The following is a 25,331-nucleotide window of genomic DNA, read 5'->3' on the forward strand; positions in this document are numbered from 1 at the left end:
CCAATACCGGCCATACAAAACCGTTAATCATCTCTCGATAGCGGTAGATAACACCTGTTATTGGAAAACCCTTATGAGGCAAACAAGTAACAATCAACAACTTTTTATAAAACATTTGCGTTCTCCCCATGCATGCCAGACATCATATTCAAAAAATATGAAATTATATATGTATGATATATATATGTATGTATTAGCGCGTACACTCCGTTTGGGTGTTCGACAGAGCCCTCCTCTTATTTGTGGCGTGCGTCTTGATGTTCCACAAATGTTGTTACACAAATGAACGGACCTACAGTTTTAAGCCGACTCCGAACGGCAAATAGTTTTTTCCGACGAGCTTTATCATGGCAGAAATACACTCGGAGGTTTGCCATGGCCACCGAGGGGCGACCGCTATTAGAAATCACTTTTGCTTCATTTTGGTGTTTTACGGAAATTCGAATCTACGTTCTCTCCGAATTCTGAATGGTAGTCACGCACCAACCCTCATTCGGCTATGGTGGCCGAAATTATCAAAAAAATCATTCCAACAATACTTATGTTTTTTATTAGCAATTTTAAGTTCTCAAGTCATTAAAAAACACACGACAGTTTAATTAATACAGTTATATTTGAATCAATTGGTGCGCCATGAGCCTTGTAGGGTTTCAAGCGGTACAGAGTGATTTGATAAAAGACCAGTTTTCGCATTGTTTGATAGTTTTTCCTGCCGTTCCACTTTAATTAAGAGCTTTAAATGATTAAAATATGTTCCACATATGTAATTCAGTGTTCTATAATTCATTTAAATAAACGGTTTCCGGTTTAATATTAAATTTGTAAAAATATACATATAAGTACACTCAATACAACTTAACAAATCATTTAAAATATGATTTATACATAAATCCATTATATCGATTTAAAACTTGTTAAAAACATGTATTCAGAGTATTTCACTTCATTAAAATTAATTATTATTAAAGTATTATTTCGCCATCGAAGAAAAAACACAGGCGTCCATTTAAGAAGGCTGCTCATCTATATAAATACCGGTTGTCCTGATATTTTACTTGTCCGCGAATAGCTAGCCTTTTATATACTAGCTTTTTTTATATTATCGGCTACAGTCCTTCTCGGCCCTTCCTGACTTCCAATCTCTTCTACCTCGTGCCTTCCATTATTAAGTTTAGCGACCACCTTTTACGGTACAAAATACTTTGGCCTCAACTCCACGCCAAATTCAAACTGTTTTCTTTTAATAGCAACCAATTATTTATCTTTTTCCTGCTTTTATTAAACGTTATACGTTTTTCTTCCTGTGTATGTTCTACATATGTTTAGTAGAGGATCCTGCCTTGCTGAGTCCACCTCCGTATGTCCGATATGCGCATATTTAGTCCAGTTACAATTTTGAAGAGTATTATATTCGAGCTGCAATATGCGGTATTGATCAAAACTGGTTGCTACATCATGGTATCACTGGGTCGAGTTATATAGACAAGGTTGAAACAACTGACCTGTGGACTGTATCCATTTGTCCCGTTCCTGGAGGTAGCCCAGTTGCAATCTTTAAATGGTGCATACTATATCTCTCCTCCCGTAATACTCTGTAAAAGCATTTGATGTGAACGGCCCCCCTCCATCTGTTACAACTGTGGACCACTTAACCACATTGAATTACACAATTCGCCCAAGTTACTATCTTGAGACACTTATTCCGCTGGATTTTGTTTTGTGAGCACATAATGCCACGATACATTCTGGGTCCACTCTTGTGTTTCTCTTATTTGCGACTAAAATTTGCAATGCGATGGATACGTTTCAATTTAGTGCAAAACTATTTCGGAGTCTGTCCTGAAAGGTTTTTTTCCATTGGCCGACTTAACAATGGCGAAATTCTTAAACATAATTTGGCCAGAGGGTAAGCTACTGAAGCGATTTCCTTTTCAGTAAAGCCTCTCCAGACTTTGAAGTAAATAGCGTGCATTTTATACCACTAGCGGATTGGCTACTTGTATACACCCAGCAGCAGCAGTACGCTCTTATTGAGAGTCAAAGAAACCAGCTGATGGATCGATGTATCGTGTTTCCACACTAAGGAAGTTCCGGTCGTCTTCGCGTACTAAGATTTCAGAATCGGAAGAGTAGGATCGAAAAACTCTTCTTGAACGATCGAGCTGACCAGCAAAGTGTCATTCAACTCAGGTTGTGTTGATATCCGAGTTGAAGCCTTAATAACTACGGGTAACTTGGTAGTTGTGCGGTCTTAAAACACACGGTGCGGAATGAAATAGTGCGGCTCAATCGAAAATCTATTATTTATTGAACTCATATGCCTCAATTCGCTATATGCTTGCATATAGTCCAGAACTGTTTTACGAATTACTGTTTTACGAAAAACGTTACTTCCGGCCTGCTCTGGAATCAGCAGCGTAGCATTTACTCTCAGCGTATTTCTTCTAATTCTTAAAATTTTTGGATAGTAACATTGATACTAACAACGCTTTCCTCAAGTTGGCTATGATTTGTGGTTTACTTACCAGAAATTATCGAGCCCACCAATATGTTATGCAGTGTTGGCTGTTTTGAGCTGGGTTTGATCTGACACACCGACAATGTTTCAACTCTTAATAGTAAATCTATTTTTTGACATTTTTATATTTTATGGGATTTTTCAGCCATTTGTATTTCCAATGCAATCTGGTTGATTGGCTGATATCGAACGCATTACCAAAACCTCCACTAAAAATTCAAAATCAAATAAATGTAGCAGTAGCTAAAATGATCCGGTCAGGCACGTATGGTATGCATGGGCTGTGATGTTGAAGATTGCGGATCGGTCTCAAAGGAGATTGGATATTGATGAAACATGCATTTTAAGACAGTATATCCCTTGCGAAAGCAATTTATGCAGAGGGAAATAGATTTAACGAATTCCTGTTAAATACCATCCATTTATTTGATTTTTGGCAAAAAATATTTATTTCGAAGCAATAAAAAGTAAAAGAAATTCCGTAAGAATATTAACAAAGTCATACAGCTTTTTACAATGTAGATGGTCATTCCCAATAGAGTACATTTTTGTCGATCTAGTTACACAGTTCAAAAAGAGAGAATCGATTCAATCAACAAGAATCAACTGCCAGTCAACATTCACAATAGAGAAATAAGATATCCGAACAATATGGTCAAAATGACTATTAAATAAGAAATTCGATGAAAAAATAATGCCACGATCTTTTGTTTTATCACCAGTTGTCAGTCAGTTGTCATTAGGGTCAACAAAACATTATGAATTTTTGCAAAAGTGATTTTAAAAATTTCTTAATATTTCAAAAGAAGCTATTCTTAGTACACAAGAGATGCAAATTTCAATATCAGATTGAAGTTTATGTATGTCATCCATATCTTTTATGTAAGAAACATTTTTTTATCATCTGCATAGAGCAAAAAATTTGCGTAGGAAAAACAATTACCTACATCGTTAATAAACAGAACAAATAGTAAAGGTTTAGGTCAAAAGCTTTTGAAAAATCTGTACATATAACGTACGAGTACACACAGTCAACCTGAAATCCTCTTGTAAAACACGTAATGCTGTATTCAATAAAAAGAGTTAAGCTAGAATCTCTTGAACGATTAGAAACAAATTAATTCTGATTTCGGTAGATTAAACTTTCTTCAACAATATATTCAAACATTTTAGAAATTGTTGAAAGCTTAGCAATAGGTCTCTTGTTATAGCCATTGTTCTCATTGCCACTCTTAAACAGGGCGGTAATATAGGTAACTTTCCAATCGAACGAAAATGCTTGAGTCAAGTGATTCGGCAAAAACATTAGCAACATCTGTTCGATAACTAGTAATCTTTTTTTCGAAAAAGACTGCTGATGGTATACTAGAACTATATTTATGGATTTAACAAAACTCCAAAATGCTTTTGGATTACTTTTAATATTCGACTCCAGTCCTAGTATTTACAGCAACATATGCAGACAAATTCATCCAAACATTTAAAATCCAAAGAAATTCAATTGAAACAAAATTGGTTTCCATATTTTTAAACTTTTTTTAAAAATTGAGCCCATCGCAGTTTATAAGGCCTTTATTCAAAATTTGGATACTATTCTTACAGAATTCAAACAGAACTATTTAAAGGTACGATACTACTCTAAAATATCAGTGGAGGAGAGTAGCTCTTCCCAATGAAGAAAGAGGCTATTCAACAGGTTACAATCTTTGTAATTAAATGAATTTTTGCCAATAAATGCAAAAGAGGGAAAGTTATAGAATTAGAAATTCAGATATAAAGAAACATGATGCATAACAGTAGGCGATATCGATGAAAAATATTCTTCAATATTACAATTTGTACAATATTATCACTGCCAAAAATAACATTAAGAATTCTATTCAATTTATGAGAGCACTTATTAACTTGTATTAGATTAAGGCTTAAGAAACTACATATTAACGAAAAAAACTCAAGCCTCAGTAATATTCAATGGTGTGAAAATGCTTCTGACCACCGTATATTAGGTAAGTCAAAGTCACTTAAAACAAATAAATTATTACCTCCTATTTTATGATCTAGAGAAATAGCATAATCAAAATGCAAAGACTACAATTTATCACAGCTGTTGGGAGGAATGTAGGAAACTACAAAAAACAGTGGTCCAGAAGACGGTGATCCACTCATGCAGACACACAGTTGGTCCAAAAGAGTATCAATATTTTCGACCATAACGAAGTAAGAACGTTTCTTTAGTTGTACGCCATTAGAAACACCAAACCTCAAATAATTTTATATTATCCCCAGAGAAAGAAGGTAATAAAGACGTAACCACTTCTTACGACTCACTATACCAAGAATTCTGAGATTTTTACGAGGTTTATTTTCTCGACATTGATCCAACCAGTGTTACTTTGTACATTAGCAGTAGCAAAAGAAGGACAATCCCATCAACGGCAGCGTGTGAGTAAGAAACAAAAACTGGGAGCATTAACATTTCTCAAAGAAGTAGTAATAGTTTCGGTGGCATTGATAGTAGACCTTAACGAAGATGAGCTAGCAGCAATCCTAACAGCAATGCTTTTATCACCAGAAATGGGTATAGCAGTATTAACAGCACGAGATCTAGCAGGCAGAGCCAATACAGGCGTAAAAAAAATAATTGGTGTTAGAGACGTAGTCGCACCATTTTTGATTGCCGCAAAACAAAACAAAAGACGAAAATGAGTGAGCCGCAGTGTGTTCATCAGCGGAAACAAGATAGTTCAAGCTTATCCATTCGAAGTGTAACTCGCAGAGATGATGGTAGTGTCGAAATAGCAGAAGGCGTCATGATCACATTCGTTGCCTTTGTAATATTATAGTAGCAGATAAAACAATAGAAGCACTCGGGGCAGTAGGTGCTGAGAAATTAACAGTACAGCCGACGAAACGAAATGAGGACGACAGACGAGAAAGGGATTGATTAAGAAGGTTAATCAATTGCTTACTATTGTATACATCCGCGCAAGTGCTTGATTTCCCCAGTTAACAGTTTAACTTTAACATCACTAACTTTAGACTGCATGCAAAACAATAAGCTGAAATCGTTCATCATACAAAGCACTAACTAAAGAGATCAGCTTAGCATTTTCAAATCTAAGAGAGGATATTTCCTTGACAAGAGCATTTAAAATTACCAGTTCCACTTTAGTCCAGTAAAAAGAGACCAAAAAAATAGCAAAGTAAGTAAATTTAGGAGCATGTGAGTTTATGATTTTCTTATGTAAAACCCATCACCGTGAACTTAAATTTGAGTTTTCGGGGTCGAGGGTTGTGTCCCGCGGCCGCCATCTTAGAAATAAGGGTGCAACTGGTTTTTTACGTTTATCTCGTGAATTCCGAAAGTTACCAAACTTTTGTAATATAGGATAATTTTTTTGTACATAATAATATTATCTACAACTTTCATTCAAAACTTTTTATTGTAACATTAATAATAAAAAAGTTATAAACAAAATTACGCGAAAAATTAATGGATGAATTGTTTTCAAGCGTAATAAATTTTTATTCGCCGTAGCCGAATGGGTTGGTGCGTGACTATCATTCGGAATTCACAGAGAGAACGTTGGTTCGAATCTCGGTGAAAACATCAAAATTAAGAAAAACATTTTTCTAATAGCGGTCGCCCCTTGGCAGGCAATGGCAAACCTCCGAGTGTATTTCTGCCATGGAAAAGCTCCTCATAAAAATATCTGCCGTTCGGAGTCGGCTTGAAACTGTAGGTCCCTCCATTTGTGGAACAACATCAAGACGTACGCCATAAATAGGAGAAGCTCGCTAATTATATTGTGTATATATATACCTATATATAATAATATATTATATAATGACGACATAGCTCTCGGTGCTTTGGCCAAAATAGCATACTGCAGTGAAAATAGAATCTTGTTTTGATTTCCAGTGGTACGACTGTACTTCATTAACACACTTTTATTAGGTCGGGTTGTATGTATGTATGTATGTATGTAACGGAATCTTTGAGCTTAATTTTCACGGGCTTCTAAAAATCTGATCGACTTGAAATTTTGCACACCTATCAAGGACCGATGACAATGCAGTAATTTGATAAAAGTTGTCCATTATCCTTATTAGGATTGCCAGGATTAATATTTTCTTTTTTTTACTGTGGGCAAAAAGTAAGGTGAATTTGGTTGTAAAATGAAAAATCTTTATTTATTCTTGTAAATCAGTTTCTCAAGCTCCCTCCACGAAATAAGTTCTTCGTCCCGATTTCTTCTTTATCACGGCCGATAACTGCATAGCTTTAGACTCACAGTCGATAAGAAAGGAATTAAATATAACACGAATATATCGAATCATTTATTCACTGACTGCAATGATAACAATAATTTTCATTCATAATAAAAAAAAATTGTTTCAAGAAACTAAAAAACACGCTATTATTGGTAATCGAACTAAAAAGTAGAAAATACATTTTAATGACAAAGAGGCCTATAATGAAGTAATAGCAAATCGAACGATCAGTCATAATCAACTACCTCAGAACAAAATTATAACAAAAATTAAGATACAAATAGAATAATTAACACACTTTTATTAGCTCGGGTTGTATGTATGTAACGGAATCTTTGAGCTTAATTTTCACTGGCTTCTAAAAATCTGATCGACTCGGAACACACAACATAGATGACTAGATGGGAAACTCTTTTTCTCGTGAGAGCGCTGAAAAATGTGCATTTTTTATAACATTTGCCAATATTGCCACACCGGTAGAAACATGAACTGGGTATTTTTTTAAACAAAAATTGGGAATTTTTAATTTCCACACCACCATTGAGGTTAGTATTTAGTGTGCGGTTGTGTAATAGTATTATATATTACTCGTAAACACCTACATATAATAAAAATAAAAAATAGTTAAAAAAAAACTAAAAAACACGCTTTTTTCCTAATCGAACTAAAAAGTAGAAAATAAAAAATAGTTAAAAAAAACTAAAAAACACGCTTTTATTGCTAATCGAACTAAAAAGTAAAAAATAAATTTTAATGACCAAGGGACCTATAATGAAGTAATAGCAAATCGAACGATCAGTCATAGTCAACTACCTCAGAACAAAATTATAACAAAAATTAAGATACAAATGGAATAATTAACGCACTTTTATTAGCTCGGGTTGTATGTATGAATGAATGTAACGGAATCTTTGAGCTTAATTTTCACTGGCTTCTAAAAATCTGATCGACTCGGAACACACAACATAGATGACTAGATGGGAAACTCTTTTTCTCGTGAGAGCGCTGAAAAATGTGCATTTTTTATAACATTTGCCAATATTGCCACACCGGTGGAAACATGAATTGGGTATTTTTTTTAAACAAAAATTGGGAATTTTTAGTTTCCACACCACCATTGAGGTTAGTATTTAGTGTGCGGTTGTGTAATAGTATATTACTCGTAAACACCTACATATACAAAAAACAAAAAATAGTTAAAAAAAAAAAATAAAAAACACGCTTTTTTGCTAATCAAATTAAAAAGTAGAAAATAAAAAATAGTTTAAAAAAACTAAAAAACACGCTTTTATTGCTAATCGAACTAAAAAGTAGAAAATAAATTTTAATGACAAAGGGACCTATGTATAATGAAGTAATAGCAAATCGAAAGATCAGTCATAGTCAACTACCTCAGAACAGAATTATAACAAAAATGAAGATACAAATAGAGTAATTCAAATTAGAGTTAAAAGCGTGGGATGCATTTTGCTTCACTTTCATAACCCTCTGTACATAGGTAGTTGCCAATAGAATGATTGTAATATTTACTATATCAAGCACTGAGAATAAATCAACTTTTAAATTTTACCAAGATAACAATCCAAAGCATAAGGAGCTTAATGTGCAGATGTGGCTTCTCTACAATTGCGGTAAAGTTAAAAATACAACAGCCCAGCGTGCCGACATAACCGACATGACGATTGAAAATTTGTGAGCCCTTTTGAAGAAAATAGTCGCTAAATGACATCCAAAGAATGCAACAGCTTTTAAAACTGCAATAATAGAAAAATTACAGAATATACCGAACGTATACGATGTATGTACATCATTAAAAAGCGGCATCAAAACGTTAGTGAAGCTAACAGAGAGTGCATGACGTAATATTAGCGTAATTGTGAAATGTTGCCAACCCTTTGTTCTTCGCTGTAAATTTAATGCTTTTTTAATACCCCAAAGGAAAAATTTTTGAGTTTATTTCTTGTTTTTTAATTTAAAGCTATCAACATTTAGTATCACATTAAAGTATCACTACAAAAACATGTTTAAAAATGTCACTCCTGCATTTAAAAAACAAAATACGGGTAAGAAATTCAACTCAGAAATTACTTCACTACAAGTTAAAAGTTGGAAATTAAATAATATGGCTGCCGGAGAGAAATGAGAGGGAGAGAGTAACACGTAAGTGTCACTGAAAACTCCAATCTGTTTCACACTCCATATCCTTTCGATTACACAGTCCTGCGAGGGTGAGTTTCTAGAATGGCTGTACTTGTTTCTTGTAGTTTTTTATGCGCTGAAAACGAATCTGACCTTCAAAATGCTCCATCACGTCAGGATTTTTGGTAAATGAAGCCTAAAAGGTCAAAAAATGGCAATTTTAGCCATTTTTGATAATTTTTTTTGGGATAGAAAATTTTTTTTTTTCAATTTTCGACGAAAAGGTCGCATAGTACAACTCTTTAGCTTTAAACCCCATTTTTTTAAATTATTGTACGATTTTTTAAAAAAAAGTTATGACATTTTGAAATTAACAGTTTCAGTTACGTATACGTTGGGTATAACATCTATTGGCGTAACTGAAACTGAAAACTTAAAAACAGTGGATACTGCTCAGATAGCAACTTAAAGATTTCTCTGTGTCTCCAAGTTCCGTCTTCGTGCCAGAAACCATATTTATGGAGTCTACACATTGCTTTTATTGCTTCCTGTTGTATCTTAAGATCCAGGGGGAGCAAATCAAGCATAGCATTTAGGGCATCACCAGAGGTTGTACTCATGGCACCCGTGATGCATAAACATACACTTCTTTGCAGCCTGTATAATTGTGGATTTAATCATGCTCCGCCGCCACCAGACCACAGAAGCGTAAGTGATGATTGGTCTGAGAAGTGCTGTGTATATCCATAGGACCACAGCAGGTTTCAGACCCCAGGTTTTACCAAAGGCTCTGCGGCATTGCTGAAAAATCCTCATTGCGCGATTCACCTTCATTGAAACGTATGTCTCCCAAGTCAGCTTCTTATCCAAGATTACTCCTAGATATTTAACTTCATCGGAAAGACCAAGTGTCACACCTTTCAGTGTTGGAAGACTGAGTCCATACAATTTCCGTTTTCTCGTAAACAAGACTATGGGTGTTTTGTTCGGATTAACGGAAAGACCTTGTCTCATGCACCAGCCATCGATTTTGTCAAGAATCCTCTGCACTTTCGTGCAAAGCCTCCTTAAGGATTTATCCGATGTTAGCGCACAGACATCGTCCGCATATGCTTGGACATGAAAACCGAGTTCCTGCATCTCCGCTAGTATAGAGTCTACGACGAAGCACCACAGCAGCGGAGAAAAAACACCCCCTTGGGGACATCCTTGCCTAGCCCTGACTGCGTTTTGTTCGTCACCGCTCCCACCAGCGGTTAACAGCCTCTCAGAGCGCATGGAATATATCCGTTTTACAATGGTTTGATTAACTCCGTGTCGTTTGGCAGAAGAACATATCGAGCCGAAAGTGGCATTATCAAAAGCCCCCTCAATGTCCACGAACACGTCCAGCCCGGCTTCAATCTTGCTAACAAGATCGTGTAAGGCTGATTCACATGATTTTCCACTCTGGTAAGCGTGTTGATTTCTACTAAGTGGACTTCTCGGCAATATCCCCACTCGAATATGTTTCTCCACCACTCGTTCTAGACTTTTCAACACGAACGATGTCAAACATATTGGTATACAACTTTTTGCTAGGGAATACTCATCATTTCCTGGTTTCGGAATAAATACTACTCTTACGCGTATATAACCAAATGCAAGACAGGCTGTGAAGATCCTTTTCAGGGCCTCAATCAGCCTGTCTCCTCCTTTTTAAAGTATTCCTGGATATATTCCGTCAGGTCTAGGGGACAAAAAGTTCTCAAAGGAAGACAAGGAAAACCTTATCGATTCCCTTGTCACTATCCGACTAGCAATATACCAGCTGTACCTAGAGGTTCCACCGTTGCTACCGTTATTGTTCATGCCACTCTCTACTTCAAAGAGAGTTCTACTACCCCGAAAATGGGTTTCGAGCAGAGCATTAAACGTTTCCGATTTGGAAATGGTGTATGAACCATTAGGTTTTTAAATGGAATCGAGCCTTGCTGAGCGGTCTAGATAAGGAGCTTACAAAGTCTCATTGTTTCCCTCATTTCTTCGACGTTACTGCAGAAATTTCTATAGGATTCAACTTTGGCTTTCGGCACATTTTTCTTATATTGTCTCTATGTAAGTCGATAATTAGCCCAGTCCTCTTCTATTTAGGTCTTTCAGGCCTTATTAAGAAGTTTGTGGAAGTGGACCGCACACGAAGCTTCGACAGTTCAGGGTTCTACCAAGGAACGGCTTTCCCCTTATTACTTTGCCTGAGTGCGCACAGTTTCCTAAAGCAATTGATTTAAGTACCTTCTAATTTCTTAGTAGCATCTTCAATCATTTCTACTGATTTGAGTTTTTTCAGGTTTGGTAATCGCTCTGTTACAAGCTCACCATACCTGTCCTGGTCCACATTTCCAGGATTCCTACCGGAAGGTATTGATATTGTATCAATTCCCAGTCGGAATTCGATAAGACGATGATCAGAGAGAGAGCCCTCTTCCAAAACTCGCCATCGGTTGATTTGATTTCCAACTGACCTATTGGTAAGTGTTAAATCAATCACCTCTTGTCTCCTTTTGGTCACAGAAGTTGGATTTTTACCAGTGTTTTGAATGACCAAATCGGAGGACAGGATAAAATAAGTAACTTGAGACCTCTAGGGTTGGATTTGCTGCTTCCCCATACAATGTTCTGTGAATTTGCATCACAGCGCACTATTAGCCACAGATTCTGTTAGCTTCCTCTAAGGAGGTGGCTGTAAAGAGTCGTAGGGTAGGTAGGCCGAAGCTATGATAGCTTCGACACTGTTCCCACTCTGCAAGTACTTTATCTTTGCAACAACGATATATCCGGAGCATAGCTCTTTTAACGTCGTGTGTTCGATCAACCTCGGCATGATAATTCATGCTCGCGGTCTCACGTCCATCCACAATGAAGTATATGTCCCCGCGACATATCACCTAGACCACAGATACGCTTATGGCATACCCATGGTTCTTGTATTAATATTATGTGTGGGTTTGTTTGCAGTTTTGTATGCCTACGGCACAGGAGAGCCGTAGACGCTTTGCTATGCTGCAGATTTATTTGCGTAAATATTACTTCAGTCATGAGACTGAGTATATTTACGCTTTGCCCTCCACCTTATCCTGGACACGGAAATGGATTCGCCCCAGATGTAGGTGGGGACGGCACCCGTACTTCGACTTCAGCACCTTGAGGGACCCAGATCGATACCCAGTACCAGGTGGGAACCCGCCTCCGAAGTGGTAGCGGATTTCTGCCTGGTGCACGAGTATACTCTCCAGAGAGTCGAGTCAAGATCTTTGTTCTGAACACGGATGGGTGTGAGGAGTTCTGCTGAACTACAGGAAGGACCCGGAATCCGGATACTCGCTCGTACTAGCCTTTCTTTGCTACTCTCAACAAGAATGAACTAGCTGTTTTCGCAGGCTTCATTTTTTGCTATCTCTTTTTCCAGCCATTCTCGTGAAAAAGCATTGGGGAACAGTGCAGCTTTACGATGCCGTCCACCACGCTTTTCCCCTCGAAAGTCGGCGCGTCTTTCGACTCACCGATAGCTTTCCAAAGATAGCTGTCAAGATAGTGTTGTTGCCCTTTGGATAGTAGACCGTGTTGTTTTTCGGTATGTATCTCCACCGTCATTGCCTTTGCTGCCATTCTCGCGAATGATTCGCCAGACGGAAGAGTGTCATTCGACATTTGAGGTCCCTTAGCCTTTGCCTTGCCAGGTAAAGGTCTGTCTGCCTTGAAATGGGTCGAGGAAGCAGGCATTTCCGAATTCCGTCTCTTGACTTCCCTCTTCTTTGCTTTCTCTTCTTCCCAGTTGTTGGCACAGACCCCGTTTTGTTTTCGGAAGACCGCAACGCTACAGAGGAATCCTCTGTTCTGCCACCCGTTTCCATTACAGATGTCGAAGTTGACGGAGCTTGAGTACTTACCTTAGCTAATGCTTCGGCTTTCTTCGCTTTCTGTTTTCTTCTTGATGCACGTGAGGACGACCACTTCTATTTCTGTCTGTCACTTCAGATGTTTGATCGTGTTGTAAACAAGCACTCTTGAAATATTAATTTTTTTCAGCAATTTGCAAATCTCACTTGCACTTTTACCACTTTTTATGTAATGCAATTCCAGCAATGTGATTTTTAATAGCTCCCCACCCACTCCATTGTTAACAAGCGAATTTTGCCATTAAACTGAGTATAATTTATGAGTAAAAAATGCATACGAACAAAAGCAAAAATAACGGAACTTTTTTCTGCGAATTTGTTCTCGCCGTATGCGTTGAAAAATTTTTGACAGAATTTATAGCAAGACTAAATATATATATATTTTAAATATGTAAATATAAAGATAGTTTGATAATAAAGGGTTTTTCAATTGGCGCGGGTCGATTTTGGCGCACTGTGGCAGCCATTTTGTTTTGGTGACATCTGTCAAATCTTTTGTTTATTATTCAATTGTTTATGACAAATCATCATGGCAAGTTACATGAACAGCACGTTCAAATGATAAAACTTTATTATCAAAATGAGTGTTCATTAACGCAAACGTTGCGCGCATTGCGCCCATTTTTCGGTAGACGTAGTGGCCCTTCCAATTTCTTATGGCCCATATTGAACCATATGGATCTAGACGACATGTGGTTCCAGCAGGACGGCGCTACGTGCCATACAGCAAACGCCATTTTATTCCATTTCAACATCTACCCGCACTTATTGAAAAACCCTTTATAAAGATAATATTAAGTAAATTTAAATGCATCAAAATTAGTTTAAACTATTTTTGATATACGTATGCTTACCTCAGCAAACGTCCTGTTCCTCCATAGACATCATCCGCCACAACTACGTGGTCGCCGTTTGACAACATAGAGAATACGGCCATTTCTGCCCCAAGTCCAGATGAAAAGGTTAGACCATACCTAGCCCCATCTAAAGATGCTAAACATTTTTCTAACACGTTACGTGTTGGATTTCCACTTCGAGAGTATTCATACCCCTGAAAACAAAAGGTTATATATGTATGCATATTATTAGTATCAATAACAAATAAATTCGGCTTAATGAGAGTTCGACTATTTTAAGCTCTTAAAAAATTGTTAGTTTGCAATATTGGCGCATAATTCTTGATGTGTATAGTTTAGGCAAGAAAAATTTTATTGAATGGCCACATCCTAAATTTTCCAAAAGTCTATATTAAAAACGCTTACCGCTTCTGGATATAATGAACGTTAAGTTGTCAACCATTTGTGCCTACATACACACATGCACGAGTATATGTAAGTATGTACGCTTATGCAAAGACAAATAGCACTTGCTTCGTGTCGATTTCTTTTTGTGTATTCGAGCCAAACATGTTAAATTCCAATTAGAATTAGCAATTGATGCAATTGGTTTATATTCTCTAATTCATTAAACCATTAGAATTAGTTCAACTAATTCCCATTAGATAATTGAAATTTTTATTCCAATGGTAAAACTAATTGCAATTAGTTGCCATTAGCAAAAAAAATTGGTTTACCTTTACAATTAGAAATCTAATTGACTTCTGCTAATGCAATTAGATATTTAATTAGCTCGAATTAGATTGCAAATATATATATGTGTGAAATTCATATTATGAATATTTCAGTTTTTGTTTGTTTTTCAAAATATCAAAATGATTGATTCTAATTCGATAAATTGAATATCTAATTGCATTAGCAGAAGTCAATTAGATTTCTAATTGTAAAGGTTAACCAATTTTTTTTTTGCTAATGACAACTAATTGCAATTAGTTTTACCATTGGAGTAAAAATTTCAATTATCTAATGGGAATTAGTTGAACTAATTCTAATTGTTTAATGAATTAGAGAATTTCACAAAAGAAGGTTAATTAGCAATCATTAGCATTATCTAATCATTATTTAACATCTCTGATTCGAGCGGAGAAATCGCAGGTGAGCCTGTTTTGCGAAACATCAATACATCTGTGCTCATTTAACTAAGTCATCTTATTTTAAAACGATACACTGCTTCTGTGTACTTATATTTATAACTTTTATGAAGCGCTTGTAGAATATTCGCAGAATAAATTATTAAAAATGGGTAAGAGCATGACTACTTCTTGTTGTTGTTGTAGCAGTACCTTTGCCCTGTCAGTGTATCGTAATCCCCGGTCGTCTTCGACTAGCTCATCTAACAGTAGGCCCAGGAAACTAGCTATTTCGACGGGTTGAGAGGGGTGAGGGAGAGGGGTGTTAAATGAGTGGGTTTAACACGTTCCCGCCGGCGCTGTTATTCATGGTCTTCGCCCACAGACGGCAACGTTTACATCTTTTCGCTCTATCGGAAGCGATTGCAGGTTATATAAAACGAAATTTTTTCATAAGGGTAGTCGTTTATGGCTTCTCATCTCATAGGTACCGTCTAATAAAGTACCATTGGTGGTACACGCCGTCCCATGAAGCAATCTTGTGCGGGCCACCGCTGGTACACGCCGCCTCATGAAGCAATCTTGTGCGAGCCACCGGTGGTACGCGCCGCTCCATGAAGCAGACTTGTGCGAGCCACCGGTGGTACGCGCCGGCGTGAACGTGTTAATGGGGCCTGTGAAAAGGTGGTTAGTATCGTGCGGGGTGCCTTCACATGCTGGACATATGTGTCGATTCTGGATAAGTAGGAGTTTAACCTGATACAATATCCAGAACGTAATTGTGCCAAGGTTACGCGGGACTCTCGGGGAAGATGGAGCTCTTCGTCTGCGATTGGTGGTGGTTGGAATCCGATAACGGCATTCGGGGGTCGGGAGCTTAAGAAGGTGGCGAGAGTCTTCCGATGAATGTCGTTTATGACCTGTCTGTACACTGTCCGATCCAGTAGCTGTCTGTTGGTTTTGTCTGAGATCTCGTCCGCGTAGTTGAGGAAATGACTTCTGATGTGTCTGGGAGGTGGCTCAGGCTCGAGCAGGTGTCTGCATGGGTGAGGCCTGCGGTAACACCCTAGCAGAAACTGCTTACTGAGTAGTTTGTTGTGCTCCTTACTAGGCAGCATTTGGGCCTCGTTATGCAGATGTTGAATAGGTGACATCAGAAGGCATCCTGTCATGGTCCTTAAAGCAGTGTTTTGGCAGGTCTGAAGCTTCGTCCACTGCGAATCACGGGTTCCAGGCGACCAGACAGGCGCAGCATAGTTTAGAACCGGTCGGCCTATTGCTTTAAAAGTCGACAGCAACATTTCTTTGTCTTTGCCCCAAGTGCTGCCAGCGAGCGACTTGACAACCTTGTTGCGATTCTGTACTTTAACTGCAATAGCGGTTGTATGCGCTGAGAAGGAGATCAAGCTGTCAAAGGTAACTCCCAAAATTTTGGGGTTGTTAACCGTCGGAATTGGTGTATCACCGACTTTCACTTTGAGTTGTAGCTTGACCTTCTTTGTCCAGGTGGTGAAAAGGGTCGCCGTGGATTTAGTGGGGGAGAGTTGTAAATTCTTTGCAGTGAAGACGCGAGAAAGGCTGGCGAGGTAGTCGTTTGCCTTGGAGCATAGGCCATCAATGTCATTGCCCGACGCCATTATCGTGCCGTCGTCGGCGTATGAGACCAGGGAGACTCCCTCTGGTGGTTGGGGGAGTTTCGAGATATAGAAGTTGAAAAGTAAGGGTGAAAGAACACCACCCTGCGGTACACCTTGTTTTATTTTCCTCTGTTTAGATGTTTGGTCTCGGAATATCACCGACGAATGACGACCACTGGTAGTTCGCGGTCCACCACTTCAGCCCTAGCGGGAGTGTCGACTGTAAAATGTCATCTAGTAGCGTGGCGTGGCTGACTGTATCGAAAGCCGTTTTTACATCCAACACTACTAGGACAGTCCTCTCGCAGGGGTGGTTTTGGTTGAGGCCGTGGTTTACCTGAGTGTTTATGACGGTGAGTGCCGTGGTGGTGCTGCGCACTCTTCGGAAACCATGCTGGTGCGAGGCTGGGGTCAAGTGTTTCGTAAAGAGTGGAAGTAGAAGGGCCTCAAGAGTCTTCACTACTGGGAAAAGGAGAGTTATCGCACGATAAGACTCGCCTTCGTTGGCGGGTTTCCCAGGCTTCAGCAGTGGGATCACTCTCCCTAATTCCCACTTATCAGGAATGAGAAGAATGGCCATAGACAGGTTGAAGACCCTGGTGAGATATTCTACTCCCAAAGGACCCAGCCTTTTCATTATCAGCATGTTAAGTCCGTCAGGGCCAATGACTTTTGATGGTTTCATGTGTTTGATGGCACCCTGAACCTCGTCGCTGGAGAAAGCAAGTGGCGCACTGTTGTATGTCAGTTTGTGCAACCGTCTGGTGGCACTACGTTGGGAATGGGGAGAGCGGCGAAGATGTCTTCAGTAAATTCCGCGAATCTGATCCAATCAGCTTTGCTGAAGTTGACGTATGACCGGTGATCCGCGGAACGCCAGGTTAAGCTATTTATCAGACCTGCGCTGGCAATTGTGATATCAGGCGAGTTGCAGCAATTTCCCACCACCCTGGTGGGGGCGTCGTTGTTGTAGCAGCATAAGCAATCCCCATGCTTGCATAAGGTGAATGCTGCTGGAGTGACAATCCTTGGCCGGATATAAATTCGGGTCGTTTCGGTAACGTACAACCGACTGTCGTGGAACCACCACCCTGGTGGTGGCGTCGTTGTTGTTGTTGTAGCAGCATAAACATTCCCCATACTTACATACGGGGAATGCTGCTGGAGTAACAGTCCTTGGCAGGATATAAATCCGGGTCGTTTCGGTAACGTAGAACCGACTGTCGTGGAAACTGTGGGGGTGGGGGCGTCGTCGTTTACAGTCCTGAATGTCGAGTTGTCCATCTGCTCTGCCAATAGCTGTCCCCTACGATCATTTAGCAGGCTTGTATGCTAAAGATCGTGATGCGCATTAAAGTCACCTACTACCAATCGGTTTTCACCCCTGATGAGCGCACCAATATTAGGGTGATATCCTGCCGGGCAGCAGGTGACAGGGGGTATGTAAATATTATATATTTCGAGCTCGGAATCGCCTGACCGGACAGCTATCTCTTGACATTCTAAGGTGGTGTCCCTGCGGTCGATGCCTTCATCGATAAGACGATACTGCACTGTGTGGTGGACTCTGAACGCTAAGCCTCCACTGTGGTCTCGCTTGCGATCCTTTTTGTGCACATTGTAGCCGTCCCTGGTAATCAGGGGGGAGCTAGCGTGCAGTTTTGTCTCTTGGACCGCAGCTATCTTGATACCATGTCGGCTCATAAAGTCTACTATCTCGTCAATCTTACTCGTGAGTCCGTTGCAGTGAGTTACTTTTAAAACTCCTCGGGAGTGTGATCCTAACTCGGGGGGTGAGGGGCGCGTGGTGTTGATGGACGAACAGAAAGATCTCTAACGAAAACTTGATCGCGCGTCGTAAGATTAGTGTGCACAAAGGATTTTTCTTTTGAGTGCCAAATAGTATCAACTGAGCAAATATTTCTCATGACTTCTCGAAGATGTGTTACCACTTCCGTTTCGCTGATCGGTCGGCTGCCTTGTATAAAGAACTCCGATGGTAAACGTAAGGTTGTTCCAAAAACTAATTCAGCCGGGGATGCGCCATGTCAATCTTGAATGAACACCGAAGTCCTAATAAAATAAGTGGTAAAAAACTTGTGCATCGTTCGACGTTATGACATAAGATTGCCGATTTTAGAGTCCGATGCCATCGCTCGACCATGACGTTGGTTTGCAAATGATAAGCAGTTGTGCGTAGATGCTTTATGCCAAGACGTTGTAAAAGATGTTGAAATAAGGAACTTTCGAACTGGCACCCAAGATCTGAAGTTATGTCAATTGGAATGCCAAAGCGCGCTATCCAGCTCTCTATAAAGGCTTTTGCTATAATCGGGGCCGTGCTGTCCGGTATTGCTATCGCGTCTGACCATCGAGTGAAGCGATCAATTACGGTGAGGCAGTAGCGTTTACCGTCCGATAACGGAAACGGTCCTACGATGTCTATATGTAAATGTGAAAAACGTAGGCTCGGGCATTCACGACGTTTGAACGGTGACACGCTATGTCGCCCAATTTTGTTACGTTGGCACGGGATACAGTGCTTTGCAAACTGGCGACTATCCCGTTGTATACTAGGCCAAACGAAACGTTCGGTCATCAACTTTGACGTAGTTCGCATGCCTGGATGCGAAATGTTGTGTGTTGCTCGCAGTACTGCCTGTCTAAACTGTTTTGTTACAAAAGGTCGTATGCGGCCAGTTGAGCTGTCACAATAAACTCTCTTCGAGCCTAAAGGTAGAACATAGCATGTAAGTTTAAGTTAATGATTTACGTTACCATTTAAATAGGATTGGGGTTCGTCATCGTTGACTTGGTGATCGGCTAGGTCATCGTAATTAATCGGCTCCGCTGTTATGGACTCTATGCGAGATAGGAGGTCTGCCGTAATGTTTTGTTGACCAGGAACATGCCGAATGTCCGTTGTAATTTGAGCGATAAAGTCTAATTGACGAGCTTGACGATCGGAGGCTCTTTCGAGGCGCTGCCGAAAAGCATAAATTAGTGGCTTACGGTCGGTGTAAACGTGACAACCTCGTCCTTCTAGCATAAAACGAAAGTGGCGTATTGCACGGAGCATCACAGTAAGATCTCTATCGTAAGTGCTGTATCGTTGTTCAACGTGACAATCTCGTCCTTTTAACATAAAACGAAACTGGCGTATTGCACGGAACATCGCAGTAAGTTTTCTGTCGTAAGTGCTGTATCGTTGTTCAGCCTTTGAAAATGATCATTGGAAGAAACCTAATGGTTGAAGCGTGTTGTTGACAACCTGGTGTAGTACATCGCCACTGGCATTGTCCGAAGCATCAACCCATAAAGAAAGTATCGCGTTAGGCATCGGATGAGCAAGTAAGGTGGACTTTGCGAGGCTTTCCTTACATGCTTCGAAATGGCGAATGCTTTCATCAGACCAAGCTAGCGTATGTTCCCAGGGGCCATCTTTAACAACGGCGCTTGATGAAGCAGCGGTTCTGACAAGAACGGTCTGTAAAAGTTAACCATAGTGAAGAAACGTTTCAGGTCTTTAGCCAATGTAGGCAGCTTAATTTTTGTAATTGCCTCCACACGGCATGGGATTGGTGTTATACCATCTCTTTTGTTAAGATGACCAAGAAACTCAAATTCTGTTACGCCAAGAACTGACTTTGCGACGTTTATGGTAAGTTTGTGCTCACACAAGCGTTGAAAAACCAAATGCAGATCTTTACGAAGATCCTCTTGAGAACATGAAGCTACGCAGATTCATCCAAATAGATGAAAATGTTATCAATACCATGCCAAACCTCGTTTAAAACTCTTTGAAACGTTTGCTCGGCGTTGCGCAATCCAAATGTCATGTGTGTAAATTCGTATAAGCCAAATGGTGTTATAATGGCAGTCTTATAAACGTATTTTGGGTGAATGCGGAACTGGTGGAGGGCTCTCAGCAAATCGATTTTCGAAAATATTACTTTACCAGCAAGTATGTGTGTATAGTCGTGCAGAAAGGGCCATAGGTACCTATCGGATACTGTAATTGAATTTAAGGCGCGATAGTCGCCACATGGCCCACAGGACCCGTCAGTCTTGCGGACCATGTGCAGTGGGCTTGTCCAATTATTGGGCTTACCAATTACATATTCCCAGTTTCATCAAAAGCTTAAATTCAGCCCGCGCGGCGGCCAGTTTTTCTGGAGAAAGACGTCTCGGTCGGGAAAAAACTGGTTGACTCGTAGCGATGATGCAATGGCTTCTACAGGCGGCGGTCGAGTGATATCGGAAAACTCTTTAAGTAAGCTTGGAAAATTTAAGCTTGCATTAACTGTTGACACACTTGTCGAGTTGATTTGAGTTGAGCAACTGAACATAGCGTTTTGTAAGCAGTTTTTCGGTCTAGCAAACATCGTCCATTAAGATCAGGTAGCAGGTCGTAGTAAGATAAAAAGTCGGCACCGATAATCGCTTGAGTTACGTCAGAAATCACAAAACTCCACACAAATTCCCTTCGCAGGTTTAGGTTAAGGTTTAGGATTATTTCACCGAAAATTCCAATTGGTGTACCGTTCGCGGCAAACAGTTTCATATCCGATGGTGTTGTTCTAACCAATTTCAAACTTTTTGGTATAGTAGACACGTCTGCACCTGAGTCGATTAAAAAATTTATTTTTGTGGACGTATCAAATATACGTAGACGAAAGTTCGAGGGCGTTTCAGACCGTTTGCAAATATCTGAAAAGTCAATGGCGGAGCAACCCTATTGTGGAACGTTTGGTGGAATTTTCTGTGATACCAACACATGTCATCAGAACCGTTGTCTGACTTTCGATGGCGTGCTGGTGTTTAGAACGCGAACGGTAATGGGTTTTGCCGTTATCTAACGCTTTATCGAGGCGCTGTGTAAGTGTAGCTATTTCGGTCCTGAGATCTGAATCTGAGTTGTTTTGTATGCCACACGCTTCGTTAACCCGTCCTTCTCGTAGTTTTCTCTCGAATTGACTCAACAATGGAATCGGTAATCTTTAATTTTTCGGATATCGGTACATTAGTTGCTATAATGGCTGCTTGCGCATATGCAGGCAAGCGGTTAACCCACAAATCGTGCAGAATAATCTCACTCAAAGCGGAGCCGGCTGCACGCTTCATCTCATTGAAAAGGTCGCTGGGACGGCGATTGCCTAATGGCATTTCGCGAAGTGGGGTGTAGGACAGATCGCCTCCGCGTGGTGCACCCTGGGTAGCGCTAAATGGCCTTCCTGAACGATGACGACCCCCCCGCTTTCGGATTTGGACTTATTTCTCCTTCAACAATTTTTTGACTTTTTTGACCCCTGTGTTGGTAGTCGCGGCATTCTGCCACCTGAGTATGCTGAGGTGAAACTCAGCAGAAATGGCTGGTGGCCTAATGACGTGACTGCCCCCGTCCCGCTAAAGCCTTGGCAGGCCTCGGAGTACGTTTCAAACCCGTAGCCATTGGGTTGGCGGTGTAGGTGCGGTTGAGACGACTCCCGTCTTTGTGTCCGGTCTGGCTCTGAACGCATGCCCCATAAGGACATGCGTCAACCCTCGCATGGCCTCCCTGCTACGGCACAGACAACTATGGGACCCTTCAAGGACGACTACACACTACGGGTTTGGACAGCGGCTTCGAGTGGGGACCCACTCAATACAATAATGAACTTGAACAAAACAACAACAACACAACTAACAAAACAATAAACCTTAACAAAGCCTCAGAAGGTGGCGGTAACTCGGCTTCGAGTTCCAAAACCACCTCCCTCAAGACAGGAGGAGCGAAATCGTCTGCTCGAAAATTGTTGCCCCGGGGGCAGTCTCTGGTGGGGGTAAGGCGTCGGAATCGATGCGTAAGATAGGACTCCGAGGGAAAGTCGGAACCGACTTTCAGTATTAATCGGGGGGTAAAGGGTGGGAATCCACCTTTGATAGGTAGCGGAGTACACACGGAACCGTCTGCAATTCCTAAAGTAGGGGCGATGGATGGGAAAGCCAGCATCAGCAAGGGGCTTTCCCCTAGTTTTCCGGGGACCCTCCACTAGACCTAAACGGCAGCAAGGGCAGAGTAAACGGTCCTTCTCTGATCTTCGTATGGCTACCAAGATCCTGGAGCGCTACGGTGGGCAGAATGTCTCTCAGTTATCTGAGAAGCATTCCCAGACGCTCGAGTGGGCCAGTAAGGTCATCAGGGGAGCAGAAGAGGGCAGTGGAAGCGAATGCGCCACAATCGGACTCGGGAGTTAAAAGGCAACGCTCCCAGGAAGAGGATATCCCGCAAGAAAAGAGGCCCAGGATTGGTGGTAGCACACCAAAATCATTTAGCGAAGTCGCTAAACAGGCGGGCTCGATCATTCTTGGAGTAATGGACAGCGGTAAGGAAGACGGCGCTATCTCTAGGGAGGAATGGATGAGGGTAGCGTCCGCCATCTCCGCAGCTTTTATGAGGGTAGTGAGGAAATGACGTCACAATGGAGGAGTTTTAAGTTTTTTTTTTTTGAAAATTTCAGAAATTATTCTTTAAATATGTATGTATCTATAAGACAGAAGAAAGTTTGAATGAAATAAATAATTTAACATAGAAAAAAATATTGAAAAAGGCGTGTTTTTACCCGACGAAACCCATGTAACCCTTTAAGGGGGGGGTAAGGGATAAAAATCGATTTTTTTTTTTTTGCATGTTATTGTAGTAAAACATTTCCAAAATACCGTGTTAAAATTTTAAGTCAATCCGAGCAAAACTTTTTAAATTATAGAGCATAAAGCCGAGCCGCCTCAAACATCTGCCGAGACGCAGCAGTTGCGCGCGTAGTCCGTTACAAACTTTAAACGCGGTTTTCTCGAACCTTTTTTTTTAAAGTGCGTAGTTATTGGCATTTGAAAACTACTCAACCGATCCTTTTGAAATTTTGCACACATATTTTACATATAAAAAACCTCCTCCCAACGTTTTTTTTCGCCATTTTTTTTTTATATTAAGGTGGTTTTACACCTACAAAATGGCGGCATTTTTTCGTCAAAAATCACTTTTTACTTCAAACGACTACCAAATGGCTGAAAATGAAAATAAATCGTCAAAATAAACGTTGGGGGGAAGTTTAACTCATACTTTAACTAAATTATTCGATTTTTTTGATTTCAGATGATTCTACGCTGAGATATGCTGACTGCTGCAAAATGTATTTTTGAAAAGACGTCTACGTAAATGTGCTCTCATTCGCTCATTTTGCAATATTTTTACATGAAAATTGTATCAAATATTCTTGAAATGTTACTTTATAATATGCAACAACTTTTAATAAACTGACTTGAACCGTTTCGCTACAATAAATTCATGAAAAAAGTGTTTTTTTAGCGTTTATCCCTTACCCCCCCTTAACAGTTAGCGATAGAAATCTGCCTAGAGCACTAACAAAAATGCAAGAAGATCTTGACTTCTTACACAATTGGTTGTGCGTAAATAAACTTAAACTAAATGTGACAAAAACAAAGTTTATGATTCTTTCTAGAGCAATAAGCGCGGGGACCACAACTTATAATTAAAAAATGAGAGAATTGAAGAAGTAAAAGTAATTAAATATCTTGGAATTTATATAGATATGTTAAAATTTGAAGAGCACGTTGAATATACAGTTAATGAGATTGCGAAAAAATAAAGCTCGTGAAAAGACCATGCAAGTACATAGGAAAAAGGTATAAAAGTTACTTTATAGATTAATAGTTGAGTCGCATTTTATGTACTGTCCAACGGTTTTGTTTCATGGCTAGCGACACACAAGTTGAGAAACTCCAAAACAGAGCTGTGCGATTAATTTTGAGTAGGCGTTATGAAACATCCATATAAAAAATGATCAGGGACTTGAATTGGCTGAGCGTGAAACAGCAAATATTTTATCACGCTATGAAGTTCGTTTTTTTTTTTAATATAAAGCAGGGCAAGTTACCGTATTATCTGAGCGATAATCTTAGATACATAAACGCAACCCATTCATATTTACTCAGGGAAAGTAATAGTTTTAGACTACCACTGTTTAGAACAGAAGTTGATAAGAAAAATATATTATATATAGGATTAAAATGTTTTAACGAGCTACCAATTCAAATAAAAAATTCTGTTAACATGGGCACTTTCAAGAGACTGCTATTTAATCACTGTAAAACGTTGCTGATTAGAAAGGAACTAGACCCTTCATTCCCAAGCAGCGGGAATATGCATTACATTAACTATGTTAAACTATAAATTACGCTGTAAAAACTTGATAATCGTAAACTATTTATAATCTGTTTATGTGGGAAATTATAGAAACTAAATAAATAGTATAGAGTAATAAGTATTATCGATAATAATGCTCCATCAAATACAACTTGTAAAGAGTGGTTTCGACGCTTCAAAGCGGCAATGTTGATGTGAGTGATAAAGTGAAAAGATCGCGAAGGGATACCGAAAAAATTAAAAGATACTCAACTACAACAATTATTGGACGAAGACGCATGTTAAAGAGTAGGATGTTTACAGATCTTCTTCTTAATCGACGTATCTATGCTGGATGTTCGCGATTACATATGAACGTCATTCTGATCTTAGACGTACGGTTGTCAGGTCATATTATTAATGATGTCATTATATTTTTGATGTTTCTCGCTGCCGATTGTTTTGAGACCTGTCAAATCCTTCATGTTGTCTAGCCACGTCATTTTCTTCCTACCAATTCCTCTTTGTCCTTAAATGTTTCCTTGCATCAACAGTTTAAAATATCGTATTTGCTGCCTCTTGCTATATGTCCGAAATAAGCGAATTTTTTTCTTTTTATGTCCGATAGCATGTTCCTAGAGGTTTGCTTTCTATTTAGCACTACGTCACTTGATAC

General features: G+C 39.7%; 1 protein-coding gene across 1 annotated transcript in view; it reads right to left on the bottom strand.

The window, feature by feature from the left end:
- LOC129237759 (cystathionine gamma-lyase) overlaps nucleotides 1–25,331 on the bottom strand; it is a 33,091-nt gene that overhangs the window by 6,254 nt on the left and 1,506 nt on the right. Inside the window, exon 2 of the mRNA XM_054872686.1 lies at nucleotides 13,725–13,921. Coding sequence (XP_054728661.1) covers nucleotides 13,725–13,921 — 197 coding nt within the window. The remainder of the gene's footprint in view (nucleotides 1–13,724; nucleotides 13,922–25,331) is intronic.

The sequence above is a fragment of the Anastrepha obliqua genome, chromosome 2, assembly GCF_027943255.1.
Source record: "Anastrepha obliqua isolate idAnaObli1 chromosome 2, idAnaObli1_1.0, whole genome shotgun sequence".
Classification (NCBI taxonomy): domain Eukaryota; kingdom Metazoa; phylum Arthropoda; class Insecta; order Diptera; family Tephritidae; genus Anastrepha; species Anastrepha obliqua.